The sequence below is a fragment of the Mirounga angustirostris genome, unplaced genomic scaffold (genome assembly GCF_029215605.1).
Source record: "Mirounga angustirostris isolate CCGP_5_RB_7025 unplaced genomic scaffold, mMirAng1.0.hap1 SCAF_4, whole genome shotgun sequence".
NCBI classification, from domain to species: Eukaryota; Metazoa; Chordata; class Mammalia; order Carnivora; family Phocidae; genus Mirounga; species Mirounga angustirostris.
In genome coordinates this window covers 1,363,680-1,380,537 of record NW_026991712.1, presented here as the reverse complement: position 1 = coordinate 1,380,537, position 16,858 = coordinate 1,363,680, and the positions used below count along the sequence as shown (strand labels likewise).

At 58.4% G+C, this 16,858-nt stretch overlaps 1 protein-coding gene across 1 annotated transcript; it reads left to right on the top strand.

Annotated features, from left to right (window-relative positions):
• Positions 1-11,031: 11,031 nt before the first annotated feature.
• On the top strand, positions 11,032-13,237 carry GPIHBP1 (glycosylphosphatidylinositol anchored high density lipoprotein binding protein 1). The gene is made up of 4 exons (XM_045895804.2): positions 11,032-11,136; positions 11,653-11,775; positions 12,630-12,746; positions 12,889-13,237. The coding sequence occupies exons 1-4, from the start codon at positions 11,085-11,087 to the stop codon at positions 13,116-13,118; spliced, it is 522 nt and encodes a 173-aa protein (XP_045751760.1). The 5' UTR covers positions 11,032-11,084; the 3' UTR covers positions 13,119-13,237.
• Positions 13,238-16,858: the final 3,621 nt, after the last annotated feature.

Genomic DNA, 16,858 nt, shown 5'->3' with positions numbered 1-16,858 from the left:
GGATCCAACTGATGCCAGGGAGGCTGAGCCCCTCAGCTCGTCCTTGTGGGCAAACACCCCAAGTCACAGTGTGTCCATCCCACAGGACACTCCTGGGCATCCTGTGCACCCGTCTCCCCGTTAGGCAGTCTGTTCTTACATGTGCATTCAGGAGACAGAGTCCACGGCCAGCCCAGGGGACCCCGGGCCCCTTGCCCAGTGGCCAACATGACCAAGTATCAGACTCAGGAAAACGCATTGAATCCTGGGATGAGCCACAAATAAAGTGATATACCAACCTGTCAAACACTAGCACCCCAAATAGATGAAGACCCCACCCAAAGCACACCCTGACCAGGACTGATGCCCTAACAAAACAAAAATAGAAACAAAACCAGAATGCTTTCCTGTGAGTGCTCTGACTCTGACATCAGCTGTCAGTAAAGCCTCTTGCGAGCTAAGAAAGTGTTTCCCCCCCAGTAACAGAGGTGAGCACACTGGCTGGGAGCTGGGGTCCCCCAAGCACTGCATCCTTTACCCCTTACACCAGGACTCTGGGGGCCAGTCTCCCTTACAAACAACTGCAGGTAAAAATACAGGTCCATCTAAGAGCACTGTGGGTGGGGCTCCAGACCCCGCAGCAAGCAGACCCCGCAGTGAGGCAGACCCCGCAGTGAGGCAAGTCAAATGAACGTTTGGTTTCCCGGCGGCGATCAAAGCCATGTTTACACCACGCTCTAGTAAATCATGTTGTAAACAGATGACGGTCATCCACCAGGCTTTCCTGTCCGGCTGACGGAGCTGAGGCAGAGTAGATTAAGCATGATTCCCAAGGGCCCTAGGACTTCCAGAACGGCCACTGAGCGCTGGCTTCATCTGACAGGCACCAGCTGCGTGAGCCCCTATCAAGGGAGTCAGCCTGTCCTTTGCAGCTTTAAAGCCAGGCACTGACGTCTCCTCTCCAGCCGTGAAAGTCCTAGATGGCGTCTCCTTCCAGTAGAAGGCCGTTTCACTTACACTGAACGTCTGTTGCTTAGTGCAGCCACCTTCGTGAACAATCTGAGCTCGATCTTCTGGAGAACTCGCGGCAGCTCCTACGTCAGCACTTGCATGGTATGGAGACGTCCTGCCTTCAACCTCACGAACCGCTCTTGGCTTACAGCTGGTCTCCTGAAGCTTCCTCACCTCTCCCAGCCTTCACGGAATTGAAGAGAGTGCGGGCCTTGCTCTGGGTGAGGCTTCGGTTCAAGAGAATGCTGTGGCTGGTGTGATCTTCTGTCCAGACCAGTGAAATGTTCCCCATGTCGGCAACAAGGCTGTTTTGCTTTCTTACCATTCGTGTGTTCCCTGGACAAGCATGTATGATTTCCTTCCAGAACTTCTCCCTTGTGTTCACAGAGTGGCTGTGGCGTGCCAGAGGCCTGGCTTTCTGCCCATCTGGGCTTTCGATATGCCTTCTCACTACGCTTGATCATTTCTAGCTTTTGATTTAAAGTGAGACATGTGGGGGCGCCTGGGTGGCTCAGTTGGTTAAGCGACTGCCTTCGGCTCAGGTCATGATCCTGGAGTCCCGGGATCAAGTCCCACATCGGGCTCCCTGCTCAGCAGGGAGTCTGCTTCTCCCTCTGACCCTCATTCTCTCTCTCTCAAATAAATAAATAAAATCTTTTAAAAATAAATAAATAAAATAAAATAAAATAAAGTGAGACGTGTGACTTTTCCTTTCACCTGAGCACCGAGGGGTCATTGCAGGGTTATTAACTGGCCTAATTTCAATATTGTTGTGTCTTGGGGAATAGGGCTGCCCAAGGAGAGGGAGAGAGAGATGGGGGAACGGCCAGCTGCTGGAGCGGCCAGCACACAGACGTTTATCAAGTTCACCATCTTCTCTGAGCGTGGTTTGTAGCGCCCTAAAACAGTTACAATAGTAACATCACAGATCACAGATAGCCATAGCAAATTAATAATAATTAAAACGTTTGAAATATTGCAAGAATTACCAAAACATGACACAGAAGCATGAAGTGAGCAAATGCTGTTGGAGGAACAGTGTGGATAGACTTGCTTGTGGGGTTGCCACAAACTCTCCTTTGTAAAAAACACAGTATCTGCGAAGCCCAATAAAACAAGTTGTGCCAGTGGGTATTTCTCATTACAGATCACCATATCACAGTGTTCTACTAGTGTGAATGCTTTGAAGTGTTCATAATGGAACGGCTACATGTGGAGAGGGGCCGGACCCTGTCCCCATGCGTCTCCTTGAATGCATGAGGATAATAAAAAAAAAAGTTACCCAAACTTCTGTCACTACTTGAATTTGTCTTCTTTATTTTATTTTATTTATTTATTTGAGAGAGAGGGGCAGAGGGAGAAGCAGGCTCCCCCCTGAGCAGGGAGCCCGATGCAGGACTCGATCCCGGGATCCCGGGACCCCGGGGTCATGACCTGAGCCGAAGGCAGACACTTCACCGACTGAGCCACCCAGGCGCCCCTGAATTTGTCTTCTTTTAAGTTGGTGCAGAATCTCAGAGTCCCAGACACCAGGAAGGGGAATGCTGGGACCAGTCATGGGGAAACAGGAATTTGGGGCACAGAAGGGCTTGAGCCCAGGCCCCTGCTCTGCTGTCAAACAGTGTTGATTATGCGGTCTTGACCTAGGGTTGAGTCCTGGCTGAAGGCCAGTCAGCTGCCTTTCGTGGGCAGCCGATGGTGTCTCTTATCTGGCTCCCATACTCCGGACCCTGGAACACCCACCCTACCTGCCCCAGGGTTGGGTACCAGACAACTAGAGACAGCCCCTGTGCCTAGAGATGCCAAAAGTATTCAAACGAGCCAATCTGCAGGGAGCCTGTACAACCCAGCTGCCCAGCCCCACTGGCCATCCGCTGGCCGCTCCTGCAGACCCCAGGCGGGGACAGCTCCCGTGGTCCCACCACAAGTCACAGAGTCTGACTTCCATCTTTCCCAGGGTCATCCTGATGTGTCCCACCATCAGAAGAACCTTTACATTTTATAAAACTGATGCAGAAGAACCAGTGTCCAGGTCCCAGCTGTGCGGCTTACCAGCTGTGTGATCTTGAGCAATTCCCTTCTCCCCTTGGTTTTCCCGTGTGAAGATGGGGGTCCCCGGTGCACAGGGTCAGCACCTGCACTAACGAAGCAGGTGCAGGTAGAAATCTTGGTAAAACGCCTGGCTTCATCGACGCTTCCGTGACTTCTCCCTACACCCCCAGCGCCTGGCATGGAACTGCACCCCAACCTCACCCCAGAGGTCTGGAGGCTGGATCGTTCTGACTGGACACTGACAATGGGCACCACACCACCCCCTTCCCTAACGGCTGACTTCTGTCTCAGGGTGAAGTCGTTTGCAGTGGCCTAATGCTCCCACCGACAAACAAAAGAGCCGGTAAGTCACAGAAACTGTCCTGTTTACACTCTGGAGAGCTGGCAAAGCAACAGAGACAAGAGGGACTAAAATTCCAGAGATGGGCAACCGGCAGACCTGCCCTCGAACAACTCACCGCCGGTCTTCGGAGCGCGCGGCGCCTTGGGATTGCTGACAGCCTGAGAATTTGACTGTGGTCAAGGCAGAGGCCACCCTGGGGGGCCAGAGAAACGAGCAAGCAGAACTGGAGAGTTGAGAGAACTCTAATGTACGGTTGGTCTCATATAGATTTTGGAATCCGCTGATCAATTTCCACACACAAAAAGTTAAAAGCACAGTGAGCACTACCAAGCCCACTGGAATGGCTACAACCTAAAAGACTGACAATACCAAGTGTTGGTGAGGTTGTGGGGCAACTGCAAGACTCCGACAACCAGGTGGAGACAGTGTGTAAGAACGCTCCTACAACACCAGCAGAAAATGTTTGGCAGTACCTCCCAAAGCTGATCACACGTAAGTCCCACGCCTGCGGTCCTCCCCGTGGACATGAGGGCTTGTCTGCGCCAAAGCCGGCGGACAGGACGTGCAGAGCAGCCTTCCTCAAAGAAACCCAGGCTGGAAATGATCCAAACGCTACCCCATTGGATGAGGCACCCGCTCTGGAATCCCCACCCCGTGTAACACTACACGGCAGCAGAAATCCCTCGGGCGCCTGGGTGGCTCAGTCGTTAAGCGTCTGCCTTCCGCTCCGTTCATGATTCCAGGGTCCTGGAATCGAGTCCCACATCAGGCTCCCTGCTTGGCAGGAAGCCTGCTTCTCCCTCTCCCACTCCCCCTGCTTGTGTTCCTGTTCTCGCTATCTCTCTGTTAAATAAATAAAATCTTTAAAAAAAAAAAAAAAGAAAAGAAATACCAACCCTCGCGGCTGGGGGCCGTTCTCACAAGCCCTGTGGCTGGATAGAAGTAGTCAGACACAAAGCAGCTGACACTGCATGATGCCATTTACACGAAGACTAACAACAGACAAAACCAGTGTGTCGGAGTAGGAGTCAGAATAGTGGTGACCTTCAGGGGATGGATACTGACCGAGAGGAACCCAAGGGAGCCTTCTGGGTTTCTAGAATGCTCTGCGTCTTGATTGATATGAGCTTTTACTCTCTCTATATATATGTTTTCATCAATCTGTACACTTAAGTGTACAATTTGCCTACTTAGCTATATGTAAATTCTATCGCCATCTTTTTCATGAAACAAAAAGACATGTGCAAGAATGTTCACAGCCACATGCTGAAAACTACCCACAGCCCGTCAGCTGTGCAATGGATAAAACAACTGTGGGGTGTGTTCCCACAACACAATACTGCATGGCACTCGGGCGCCTGGGTGGCTCAGATGGTTAAGTGTCTGCCTTCGGCTCAGGTCATGATCCCAGGGTCCTGGGATCGAGTCCCACATCGGGCTCCCGGCTCAGCGGGGAGCCTGCTTCTCCCTCTGACCCTCTCCCCTCTCATGCTGTTTCTCTCTCGCTCGCTCTCTAAAAAAATAAATAAAATCTTTTAAAAAAAAAAAATACTGCATGGCACTGAAGGAGACCAAGGACGTCGAACCCCCACAGTACAGACGGACCTCATAGGCTCCCCCTAACAGGAGTCAGAGTCCAGACAGGAGAGTAGGAAAGTCCGACTCAGATTACATAAACAGGTTTCAGTTAAACCTTACTTTTTTCTTTTTTGTCTTTAAAGATTTTATTTACTTATTTGAGAGAGAGAGACACAGCGAGAGAGGGAACACAAGCAGGGGGAGTGGGAGAGGGAGAAGCAGGCTCCCCGCGGAGCAGGGAGCCCGATGCGGGACTCGATCCCAGGACGCTGCGGGATTCAATCCCAGGACGCTGAGATCATGACCTGAGCCGAAGGCAGACGCGTAACGACTGAGCCACCCAGGCGCCCCTAAACCTTACTTTTTAAGGTTAACAGCTTATAACCTTCTCGCCTCACCCTCCTTCCTACAAAAACTTTCCATCTTGCACAACTTCTCCGAGCTCCCCTCTCCGTGCTAGACAGGGTTATGCCTGATTCACGAATCGTTTAATAAAGTCAGCTAGAGGGCCACCTGGGTGGCTCAGACGGTTTAGCGTCTGCCTTCGACTCAGGTCATGATCCCAGAGTCCTGGGATCAAGTCCCACATCAGGCTCCCTGCTCTGCGGGGAGCCTGCTTCTCCCTCTGCCTCTGCCTCTCTATCATGAATAAATAAATAAAATCTTTAAAAATAAATAAATTAATTAAATAAATAGATAAATAATAAAGTCAGCTAGATCTTCACATTTACTCCATCGAATTTTGTTTTTTAACACTTAAAAATAAAACCGCCAGTTCTTTTACCAGCAGAAGTGGATTTATTAGGGAACAGCAGAGACAATGTGGGACAAGCAGGTAAGCGCCTCCGGAGAACAAAGAGGGGAGGCTCTTTTATAGAAAGAGCGGTGGGGTGTAAGAAAGAGGGGGTTGTAACCTGAAAGTTCATTGGAGTAAAATGGGAGCTGGAAGTGTAGTGGCTTTTCATTGGCTGAGCTCTGACAGCCCCTCATGGGCTGGGGGAGGAGGAAACTTTCTTTCCTCCTGCAGGGTTAGTTCGGTAGTATCCGCCTGCAAGGTGCATCTCTCCTTGTTGGGCCTGCAGCGGAGGAGGAGTGGTAGGGGCTGAGAGCAACCCCTGCAGGCCTCCAGACGCCATCTCAGTGAGGTCTGCTTTTATTCATGTCCACACCCTGTATCTGAAGCTCTGCCACCATACCCGTCAGGAATCCAAGGGGACCTCTCCAGGACATGGGTCCCCTGCTCTGATAGTTGTGAGACCCACTGCTGCTGCCAGGAGGCCTGGGGCCGGACCCAGCCCATAACCCAGTGAGGGGGCTCATGCTCACCCTGGGGACCCAGGCTGCCCTGAGGCTTCCCTGCTGTCATGCGGGACTTAGGGGAGCCCCCTCCCACAAGTGTGGACCCCTATCTCCAGCTCAGCCATCGATGTGTTTCCGTCCAGGCCCCCAGGGCTTACACACACACCCGCACACATGCACTCCTTCCTTTGCAAGGGGGTGGACAGTCCCCAGGGGGCAAATTTGAATGGAAGATGGTACTTCAGAGACCTGTTCCCTCCCTCTTCATTCAAAAAGTAGCGTGTGCGCATGCTCTGCAAGCCCTGGCTTTATCCAGGTCATCTTTTTCTGATTCGGGACACAAAGAGCTTCTTCATCCCTTTATATGGCTGCAGAGCACCCCTGCAAAATTATTTTCAGTTTGGGGAGGGAGATAGGTTTCTAATGAGATAATAAATGACACGCACCATGTACCCCCCTCCCCATGGATTCTCCCAAGGGGAGCCCCAACGTAACACTGGTGCCCCAGACAACTGGAGGGCCAACCAAGGAACCCCTCAGCAGGGGCACGGGGTGGCAGGAGGTGTCTGGGAGGCAGCGCCCAGGGACCCTCCAGGGCCCCAGGCAGAGGGGGCGCGGCCAGGCGGGCGGGGTGCGTGGCGGGGCCGGAGCCTCAGCCTCCCAGATGCCCTGACCTGCGCGAGCACGTGGAAGCCGGAGCTTAGTGGCAGTTTAATGAGACACACAGGTGTTTACGTGCAGAAGGAGAGGAACCAATTAGACACAGACGCGCCATCTGCTCCAGCAACCCCACTCCTGAGCACGCCCCCGCAGAAGTGCAGGCAGGGACTTGAACAGACACGCGCAGGTCACGTTCACACCGTGAGTCGCTGCCACACCCCGAAGGCACCGGGCACCAGCCGTCCCAGTGTCCGTGCACCCGCGAGCGGAGAAACAAAATGTAGCGGATCCACAGAATGGAATGTTATTCCGCCTAAAAAAGGAGGGGACATCCGTCACACGCCACAGCATGGCTGTGCCTGAAGGCATTATGTGAGTGAAATAAGCCAGTCACAAGAGGGCACATCTGTGTTTCACTTCCGTGAGGTCCCCAGGATCATCAGGTTCAGAGACAGCAGGTGGAATGGTGGTGCCAGGGGCTGGGCAAGGGGAGCTAGTGTTTCATGGGCAGAGCGTCAGTTTGGAAAGGTGGAAAAGTTCTGGAGGTGGATGGTGGGGAAGGCGTCACAACAGAGGCACCGTGGGGGGGGGGGCATATCTGCCAGAACTGAGCCAGATACCAGGGACCCTCGCTCACCCTCCACCGTGGGGCTTCCAGGGAAAGGGAGGATGAGACTCTCCAGGGTTGATGTGGATGGAGACAAGGGTGTCCAAGGACTAGAGAAAATGAAGGCCAGGGGTTCCTGGGGTGCAGATGTGTGTCAGGGAGTGGGGGGGAGCAGGCTGACCAAATGAACAATGCATGCCTGCATAGTCCCTGAAGGGACTAGCGGATGAGCTTCTGAGACCCTGAGTTTCCTCACAGGTTCCTGGTGTGAGTGGGGGTGCAAGGCAGTGTGCCCTCTAAGACCACCCAGAGCCTGCTGCCAGTGGCCAGCCCCCCATGTCTGCTTGTTTCTCAGTGGCCAGCCCCCCCATTTCTGCTTGTTTCTCAGTGCTGGATTCCAGGGAAGAATGGGGCTTGTGCCCCCTGGCAAACCCCAGGAACAGCCTGCCTGGGCAAGAGAGCAGCAGGGAGAGAGAGACCCCAGGAGGGACCCCTCATGGCTCCCTGCCCACCGGGGTGACAGAGTCTGGACTCTGCTCTAAGAAGGAAACCCCTTCTTCTGCTCCCAGAGACCGAGAGGGTCAGCTGCAGAGAGAGTGGGAAAGAGCCTGGAGCAGAGAGATGCACGTGAGGACCAGCATGGCTACAGCCCACATCTGCCCCCAAAAGCCCCATTTCCCCAGGCCTGTGTACTGCAGGTGGGGACAGATGCCCTTCCTGTCCCCACAGATGCTAGACCTTTGCCCCTCAGTCAGAAACATTGTTCACCTTTCCCCAGGTCTGGACCTGATTCAACTTGGTGACCCCAGAGGCCCACATGGGGAGGATGAGGGGCTATAGAATAGGGACTCGAGGGCGCCTGGGTGGCTCAGTTGGTTAAGCGACTGCCTTCGGCTCAGGTCATGATCCTGGAGTCCCGGGATCAAGTCCCGCATCGGGCTCCCTGCTCGGCAGGGAGTCTGCTTCTCCCTCTGACCCTCCTCCCTCTCATGCTCTCTGTCTCTCTCTCTGTCTCAAATAAATAAATAAATAAAATCTTTAAAAGAAAAAAAAAAAAGAATAGGGACTCGAGCTCGGGACAGAACAGCACAGTTACCCAGGGAAAGCAGGGCCCTGCCCCACCCCCACCATCTCCTCCTCTGACAGCGTGAGAGCAAATATGGATGCCCAGGATGCCCTGTCCACGACTGGCATGAGGTCTGAGCCCAAGGCTGCTCCTGCCAGGAACAGCAAGGCGACCCACTAGATTCACTTGGCTGGAGGGAGGCCAGGTCTGGGGGGTGGGGGAACTCCAGACCAGCCACGGCCACAGGGCCACCCACTGGAACCAGCCTGGCCACACTGGGCAGCACAGGCAAGGCTGGGTCTGCAGGTCAGGAGGGGGGGGCCCCGGGCCTGCCTCTGGATATGGGCATGGCTAAGGGGGAAGGGCTCCGAGCCCAGGGCGCAGGCCATTTAGCATGCAAGCTCTACCATGGGCCTCAGCTGCCCATGGGGCTAGCAGCCCTGAGCCCTGGCCCTGGGGGTGTCTAAGCGAGCCAAGTCCCTGCACTGGGGTCTGCAGGGGCACCCCTGTCCTGGAAGCCTGGGGTCAGGGAAGTGCCACTAATGGGCATTTTTCTGGACCAGAACGTTTGAAAAGGTCTGGGTGGGGAGAAGGGTGGGCGCACACACACACACACCGACCTGAGGGCTGGGGGGGTCCCAGGGACGCAAGTGTCTGCCATCAAGGTGTTGGGGCAGGGGGCCGAGCTCCCCCAGCCTCGACAGGCCTCATGTACACAAGTCAGCCACCAGCCCTGGGCTGGCTGTGCAGCTGCATCTGCAGGGGCAGGACTGGACCCGCTCCTTCCCTGGACGGGGCAGGGGGCAGCACAAGCGCCTGCAGCGGAGGGGAGGGGCAGGCGGCAGGTCTGAAGCTGGGCGGTAGCTCCTGGTCCCTAAGGCAGGGCTCTGACAGCGCCCCGGGGGGCTGCTGAGGGGCAACAATGTTTCAATCATTATTATCCCCAGAGGCTTCTCACAAGCAGCTCTGGCCTGCGGCGGCGGGTGGCGCGGGTGGCAGGGGGCACCCCTGCTCCTTAATAGTTCTGGGATCCCCCCCGGGGCTCTCCTGGGAGCAGCTCTGGGTCTGCTGCAGCGGCTGGGGTGCGGCGGTGGGGGGTGTCCAGAGCCATAAGCACCCAACAGATGGAGCCTGTCTGAAAAGTGACTTTGGCCCTTTATGGGGAAGGGCTGTGGGGAAGGGCTGGGGGCAGCCTCCTCTGGAAACTGAGGGTGGCTCTGGGAGAGGCGAGGGTGCACAGCTCCCTAGGAATTGAGGCAGGACAGCACCTCTTGGTGGCTGGGGCTTCAGAGAAGTGTCCTCGCAGCCAGCCCTGAGGAGACCGAGCCAGGTACCGTCCTAAACGCTGGCAGGCACTGGCTCCTGATGGCCAAGACATCCTGTGAGGATTCTGAGGCCCAGAGGCCCAAGAGGGGGCTGGTCCCAGACGCAGAGGGGGAAAAGGAGCCAGGCCCCGGGCCCAGCTGGTCTCACCCCATAGCCACCTCTCACCTCTGCTACAGGTGGCCCCAGAGAATGTCCCACGCACCTGCTGACAGTCAGGGAAATGACCCCCGGCACGCCAAGGGAGGGGCCCAGGCATTGAGCCACGCGTGCAAATAGCAGGCGGGCTTGCACCCTGGACTCCAGGTCCAACCCAGCCCCCCGCCCCTGCCCCCGCCCACTTTCCCATTGCCCCCAGGAAGGGGGAAGGGGCTCTCAATACCCCTTCAGGTCTGTGGCCTGCAGAAGAGGAGGGGTGTCCCCAGAGAGAGAGCCGGGGGGCTGCCAAGCTGTCTAGAGGGTAGAAGGAGCCAGGAAGGCAGGCCCCAGAGGCTCGGTCACAGGAAGCTTCCCCACTCCTCCACCGGCCTGCTCCCCAGGGCAGGGGTACCCCCAGGTCAGGGAAGATAGGGCAGGGGATGGGTGGTGGCTGGAAGGAGCCCTGAGGAGGTGAGGGGATGTAGGCAGGAATAGCACACTCCAGGCAGAGGGCATGACCAGGACAAGAGCCTGAAGTGGGAGCGAGCTCTGGAAGGCCAGTGCGGCTGACTCAGGGTTGCAGGTGACAGGTGAGTGATGGGCAGCTTAAGGATCCAGGATGACAAGCTCCTGTGGCCAAGTGGCCTGGGCCTGGTTCCCACAGGCTCCAGAGGCGGGCGGGGAGAGACTTGTCCGGCGCTGCCGCAGCCCGGGGCCAGGTTCGCCGGCCGCACTGCTCACGCCAGCAAGCCAGGCCAGGGCGGAGCGGCACAGGTGGACAGGAGGCCCCCACAATGACTTCCTGTCCCCCAGGCCCCTGAAGTCAGGGAGGGAAATGGCTGTCCCTGGCCTGATGCCTGGCACTGGGGCCGGTATGAGGCCCATTGTTTAAGGCTGGAGCTGGGGGGGGGGGGGAGCCGGGGCCCAGGGGCCTCCAGGAAGCCCCCGGATTGCCCTCTGTCCCACTTCCCACAGATCCAGAGCCTGAGCAAGAACCGGAGCAAGCAGACCCGGCAGACCCCAGCAGGATGAAGGCACCCGTGGCTCTCCTGCTGGCCCTGCTGCTGTGTGGGCAGCCAGGTACCCGGGCAAAGGGGCACCCATGCAGCGAGAGGGGACAGCACGGTCTGGGCCTATGGGGACCCTCGGGACACCCAGCCTGGGGGCAGGACACGGCATGGGGTGCAGGGGGGTCAGGCTGGAGTCTGAGGCCGGAGGGACGTGGACGTGGGCTGTCCTGGGCTCCCGCAGGTTCCCAAACCTACCCCTCCCCCAGCTCCAGACCCCACCTCTTTGAAATGCAGGCTTCGGGTTACCTCTTCTGTCCCGGCCTCAGTGTCCTCTTCTGTCAAACAGGCGGGCCATCCTGAGGGTTTACTGGGGCGGTGGCGGGGGGAGGCAGCTGCTGCAAAGGGTGATGGTGCTGGGAAGCAAGCAGGGCCAGCAGCTGGGGCCCCTCTGGGGGACAGAGTGGGGAGGAAGAGGGCGGAGGAGTGTCGAAGGACAGATGGAAGGGGTGGGACACAGCACTGGGCCTGGAGCATGTGTGCTCTGTGCCCGGGAACTGGGGGGTTACAGGCATCCCTGTGTGGCCAGGCACCAGGCAGGCGCAGGACGAGGAGGAGGAGGAGGACGACGTGGACTTTGGGCCTGAAGGCTATGACGATGATGAGGAGGAGGAGGAGGAGGCCAGTGTGGCTGCAGGTGGCAAGGGCAGAGGTGATCGTCCACCCCCACCCGAGGGCACAGGCACCCATCCCTCTTTTGCAACACTTTGTGTGGGCTCCGCTGAGTGCCAGGCTCGGCGCGGGGCTGGCATGAGGCAGAACAACAGGCAAAGCCTTCCGGGGGGCAGAGGAAGGGAGAGGAAGGGCCCTGACGCTCAGCACCCCCCTCACCTCACCCTGGCTGTGACCTTTGATGGCCATCCAGAATAGGGAGCCTAGAGAAGGAACCACTCCCGGGCAGGGAGGCTGAATAGAAGTTCACTAGGCAGAAAGGGGTGCAGTGGAGTCCCTGCCTGGAGAGACCAGCAAGTGTAGAGGCCCTGGGCATGGAGTCCAGCTCAGCCAGACAGGACGGTTGGGTGCTGGCAGGGCAGGGCAGAGCTGACCAGTCCTGAGGAGGGGTGCAGGGAGGCTTGGGCAGAGGCTTATGGAGGGATCAGCTGGGAACAGAGCACAGGCCCTGTAGGGGGAGGCGCTGGGCTGCAGGGGGAGGCTCTGGGCTGCGGGAGGAGGCTCTGGGCTGCAGGGGGAGGCTCTGGGCCCGCAGGGGGAGGCTCTGGGCTGCAGGGGGAGGCTCTGGGCCTGCCGGGGGAGGAGCTGGCCTGCAGGGGGAGGCTCTGGGCTGCAGGGGGAGGCGCTGGGCTGCAGGGGGGGGCTCTGGGCCTGCAGGAGGAGGCTCTCGGCTGCAAGGAGAGGCGCTGGGCTGCAGGGGGAGGCTCTGGGCTGCAGGGAGAGGCTCTGGGCTGCAGGGGGAGGCTCTGGGCTGCAGGGGGAGGCGCTGGGCTGCAGGGGGAGGCGCTGGGCTGCAGGGGGAGGCCCTTTGGCCTGAGCCCCCTTGCCTCCCAGGGCTGCTGCAGTGTTATGCCTGTCAGTCCCTGTACATGGGGGAGCCCTGCAAGCAAGTTCAAAACTGCGTCCACGGCCACAGCTTCTGCAAAGCCGTCATCTCCCACAGGAACACGGGTGAGCAGGCCCCGCGGTGGCCAGGGCAGGAGCTGCCCCACCTCCCACGCAGAAAGGTGTGCACCCCAGTGAGGGGCCTCCTCCCTGCCCCAGCCTGTTCAGCGTGACGAAGCCTTTCTCCCCCGCCCCTCCTCCCTCCCAGAGTCGGATCCTCTGACCACCTACTCCACATGGTGTGCAGACACGTGTCAGCCCATCACTAAGACACTGGAAGGGACCCTGATGACCCTGACCTGTTGCCAGTCCACTCTCTGCAACATCCCACCCTGGCAGGACCCCCCAGGCAACGGAGCCGGTAGCCCCCAGGGCAGCCCCACGATGGTGGCTCTCCTGCTCAGCCTCCTTCCCGGCCTTCCGGCCGTGGGGTCCTGAATGCGTGGTCCCACCCCCACCCCACTCACACCCTGGATGGCCAGCACTCTGCCCAGTGCCTCACCCACCTGGCTCCCGCCCCAGCTTTGATGAATAAATTTATAGCATCTTTAACGGTCCGGCCAACACTGCCCCGTCTGCATTTCCTATTTCCTGGCTGGCTGGCATCTTTAGCCTCCTCCTCTCCCCACCGCCTGTGGCAACACACTGGCCCCAGGTCCAGGCCGCGGCTGCTCACAGGGCGGGTCCACACAGCTGGGTAGAGAAAACATGCATCCTATGCCAGGGGGAGTCGGCCACGTTCTCTCCCCTCCCCTCCCCCCCCAGACTGTTGCCTGGGTTCCTGAGAAGAGGAGTGGGCAGTGGGAGGGCTTGGGAAAGGAAACCCAAGGGTGCCCAGGGCCCGCTCTGGTCAGGCCGGCACCACTGGGTGCTGGGGGCTCTCTGCCTTCCTGGCTGGTGACAAGACAGAGCCCTGGGATAGGAGAGAGGAGGCCTGGGTCTGGGCCTCAGGTTCCCCATCAGAGCAGCATGGAACAAGGCTCAGAGGACCCCTCAATCCCCACCAGCCCAGCAGCCCAGAGTCCTACCCTGCCTGTCAAGCAGCTGCAGCAGGTGGGGTAGCCTCCCACTCTCCGCTTCCTTCTTTCCTTAGTAAAGAAAACCTCAAGGCTAGCTGGGGGGCAAATCCCCGGGGTAGAGGAGACAGGTCTGTCTTCTTCTCCTTCCTCCTCCTGCCGGCTGCAGTGATGTCTGCGGCTCAGCAGCCACTTCGCACCATGAGGCAGCACACTGGGATGGCAGAGCAGCAAGGAGGAAAGGCAGAGATCATGGTGACCAGGAGCCATTATACCAGCCCCACACTGCCTACCTCGGTACCCCATTCCTTGGGAGGGAAATAAATGGCTGCAGAGTTGAAGTGAGTCATTTCTCTGTCACTGCTTCTTCACACATTGTCACACACACCGGCTCCTGTAAGTACATACACTCTCATGTTACTCCCGCCGGTGCACGAACTCATGGTCACACACGCTCACCCACACAGATAAAAGCAGAGCTCGGGGCTCACCCTGTCTGGGTTAAAATGTTAGTTAAGCCCTTGCCCCAGCTCCACGACCGCATGAACGCCATGCCCCACCAGTTCCGTGACCCAGACGAACCCCTTCACCTCCCCCGAAACCCCTGCCCCAACTGGGTTTCCTTGTCTGCCACGTGGCAGGGTAGGGGGGCCCTCCTGGGAGGACCAGGCTCAGTGAAGACCGACAAGCGCTACGGGGGAAGAGCACCAGGCCTGAGCCAGAGGTTGGGAGAGGCCGGATGAGGGCCAAGATCCAGCTGGACCCCCAGGCCAAGGCCAGTCTGACGTGCCAGGGACGGTCAGGACATTCTAGGCCAGTCCCAAGAAGGAACTGCCGGAAGTCAGGAGGTGGTCCCGCAGGGCTGCTCCCTCTCATCCAGCCCGGGAAGCACCTCTGCACCCACCCGCACAGCGGGCCAGGGAGTGTGTCCAGCTGGATCCCTGCCTCCATGTCTCATGACTGCGGTGACACGTGACCACACAGTGGCTCACAACAGCTCAAACGTATCCCCGTACGGTTCTGAAGCTCAGAAGTCTGAAATGAAGGGCTTTGTTCCTTCCGGAGCCTGTGATGGTGCGTTTTCTGTGTCAGCCTGACTGGGTCGAGAGAGGCCCAAATGATTTCTGGGTGTGTCTGGGAGGGGGTTTCCAAAGACATTAGCATTCGGGTACAAAGATGGCCCCTGCCAATGTGGGGGGCTGCACCCCATCCACTGAGGGCCCAAACGGAACAACAAGGAGGAAAGGGCAAATTCACCCCTGGAGCTGGACCTCCATCCTCTCCTGCCCTGAGACACTGGAGCTCCTCGTTCCGAGGCCTTCAGACTCCAGTGAATCCCACCCCCAGCCTTCCTGGGGCTCCAGCTTGCGGACGGCAGGTACAGGACCTCTCGGCCTCCACAGCCACGTGAGCCAATCCCTGTGCTTGCACTCACAGATCCCGCTGTACATCCGCCTGGCTCCGCGTCTCTGGAACTCTGGCCCCTCACCACCATCTGCCTCAAATCTCCCTCCACCTCCCTCTTATCAAGGCCTTTGTGGTGACATGGGGCCACCACCCAAGCAAGGACAATATCTTGTCCCAAGACCTTCAACCCCATCACGTCACCCCTTCACCGCACGAGGCCACACATCTCCAGGCTCCAGGGATCAGGCCTTGGAAGTTAGCCAGTCATTACTGAGCGTCACCCACCGCCCAACGTCAGAGCCCCCAGCCGTTGCACGTCTGGCCGTGTGCTGGGCCTTGGACCCAAGGACGGTGAGCTCGCTGGTCACAGGGGCCACAGCCCAGAAGTCAGGCGTGGCTCTCAGCCCCCGCGTGGCCTCTAGCAACACTCCTGCCATCCAGACACGATTCAGATGCCCTTTGCCTTTGCCACTACTAGATTCAGGCTCCTAGAGAGCTGCGATTTTTAAGATGGAATCTATGATGGGCATGTGGGGGAGGGGAGAAAGACAACCCATCCAGTGAACGGACGGGCTCCCCCACACTGCATCCACAGGCATGGCCTCCCTGTGCCTGCAGGCTGCGGTCACCCTCAGCCTGCGGTGGCAGATTGCCTGGGCTGAAGTGCCTCGAGGCAGGCAGTCCCCCAAGTCACACACACCCTTCCCTCTACCCGATGCGCCAATGCCCCACACCACTGTGCCCGGCGCCCTATGGTCCCCCGGCTGTCGCAGAGCTGGACGTGGTGCCTGATTCCAACTCATGGGACAAATTCTAACCACACCTCCCTCCCCCCGAGTTCTGACCAGCTGGGGACACAGGCACACAGACCCCCCAAGGAAGATGCAACTGAGGATGCAGGGCCCCAGGCCGGGGGGTGAGGGTGGGGGTGGTGCAGGCAGATCCCAGGAGCTGCAGGAGAGACAGAGGCAGAGCCAGAGGGTGACAGGCCTCCCCAGAAGCCACTCCCCCTGGAAAGGTCGCTCACCCTCCCTTGGAAGCAGGTGTCTGGGGAATGAGGCTCCTCCCTGGTATGGGCCCGACTGGTTGTCTCTTAACCCCCTGAACTCAATGTGCACACAGAGGGGCAGGTCAAAGCCTCGCCCTCCTGAGCCCCCCATCCTTGCCTCTGTGCTCTGCCATCTCCTCCCCCAGGGCTCTGAGACCCGCTGCCAGCCTGGCCGCACCCTGGCAAAGCTCACTCCCTCCCCGTCTCCATCTCCCCCCCACCAGAGGGTGTGCAGCCCACTCCCATGAAGCAAAGACGATCACGCAGCACCCTAGACTTTGCAGGACCTCAGGCTCGCTAAGTCCTCTATTAAGCCAGGGCGCTCAGGAGCCTGGTGAAAGAGCTACGTGCCCCTCCTCAAATCTCGCTCCTCCAAAGCTTCTGTCTTTTGGCTGGAGGGCCCTGCTCTGGGCAGCAATAAATCAACCCCTACCTAGAGCGGGCTGCATGCCCATCTCCATATTCCAGCTGAGAAGCAAGATGAAGGAAGAAGCAAACACCTGCTGGTGTCACCCCTCCCATGCCCGCCCTCCCCACAGCATCACCCCACCCATGCCCGCCCTCCCCAAACCCGTGCCCGCCCTCCCCATGGGGTTACTGCACCCATGCCTGCCCTCCCCATGGCATCAGCCCGCCTGTGCTTGCCCTCCCGATAGCGTCACCCCACCCATGCCCGTGCCTGCCCTCCCTATGCCTGTGCCCGCCCT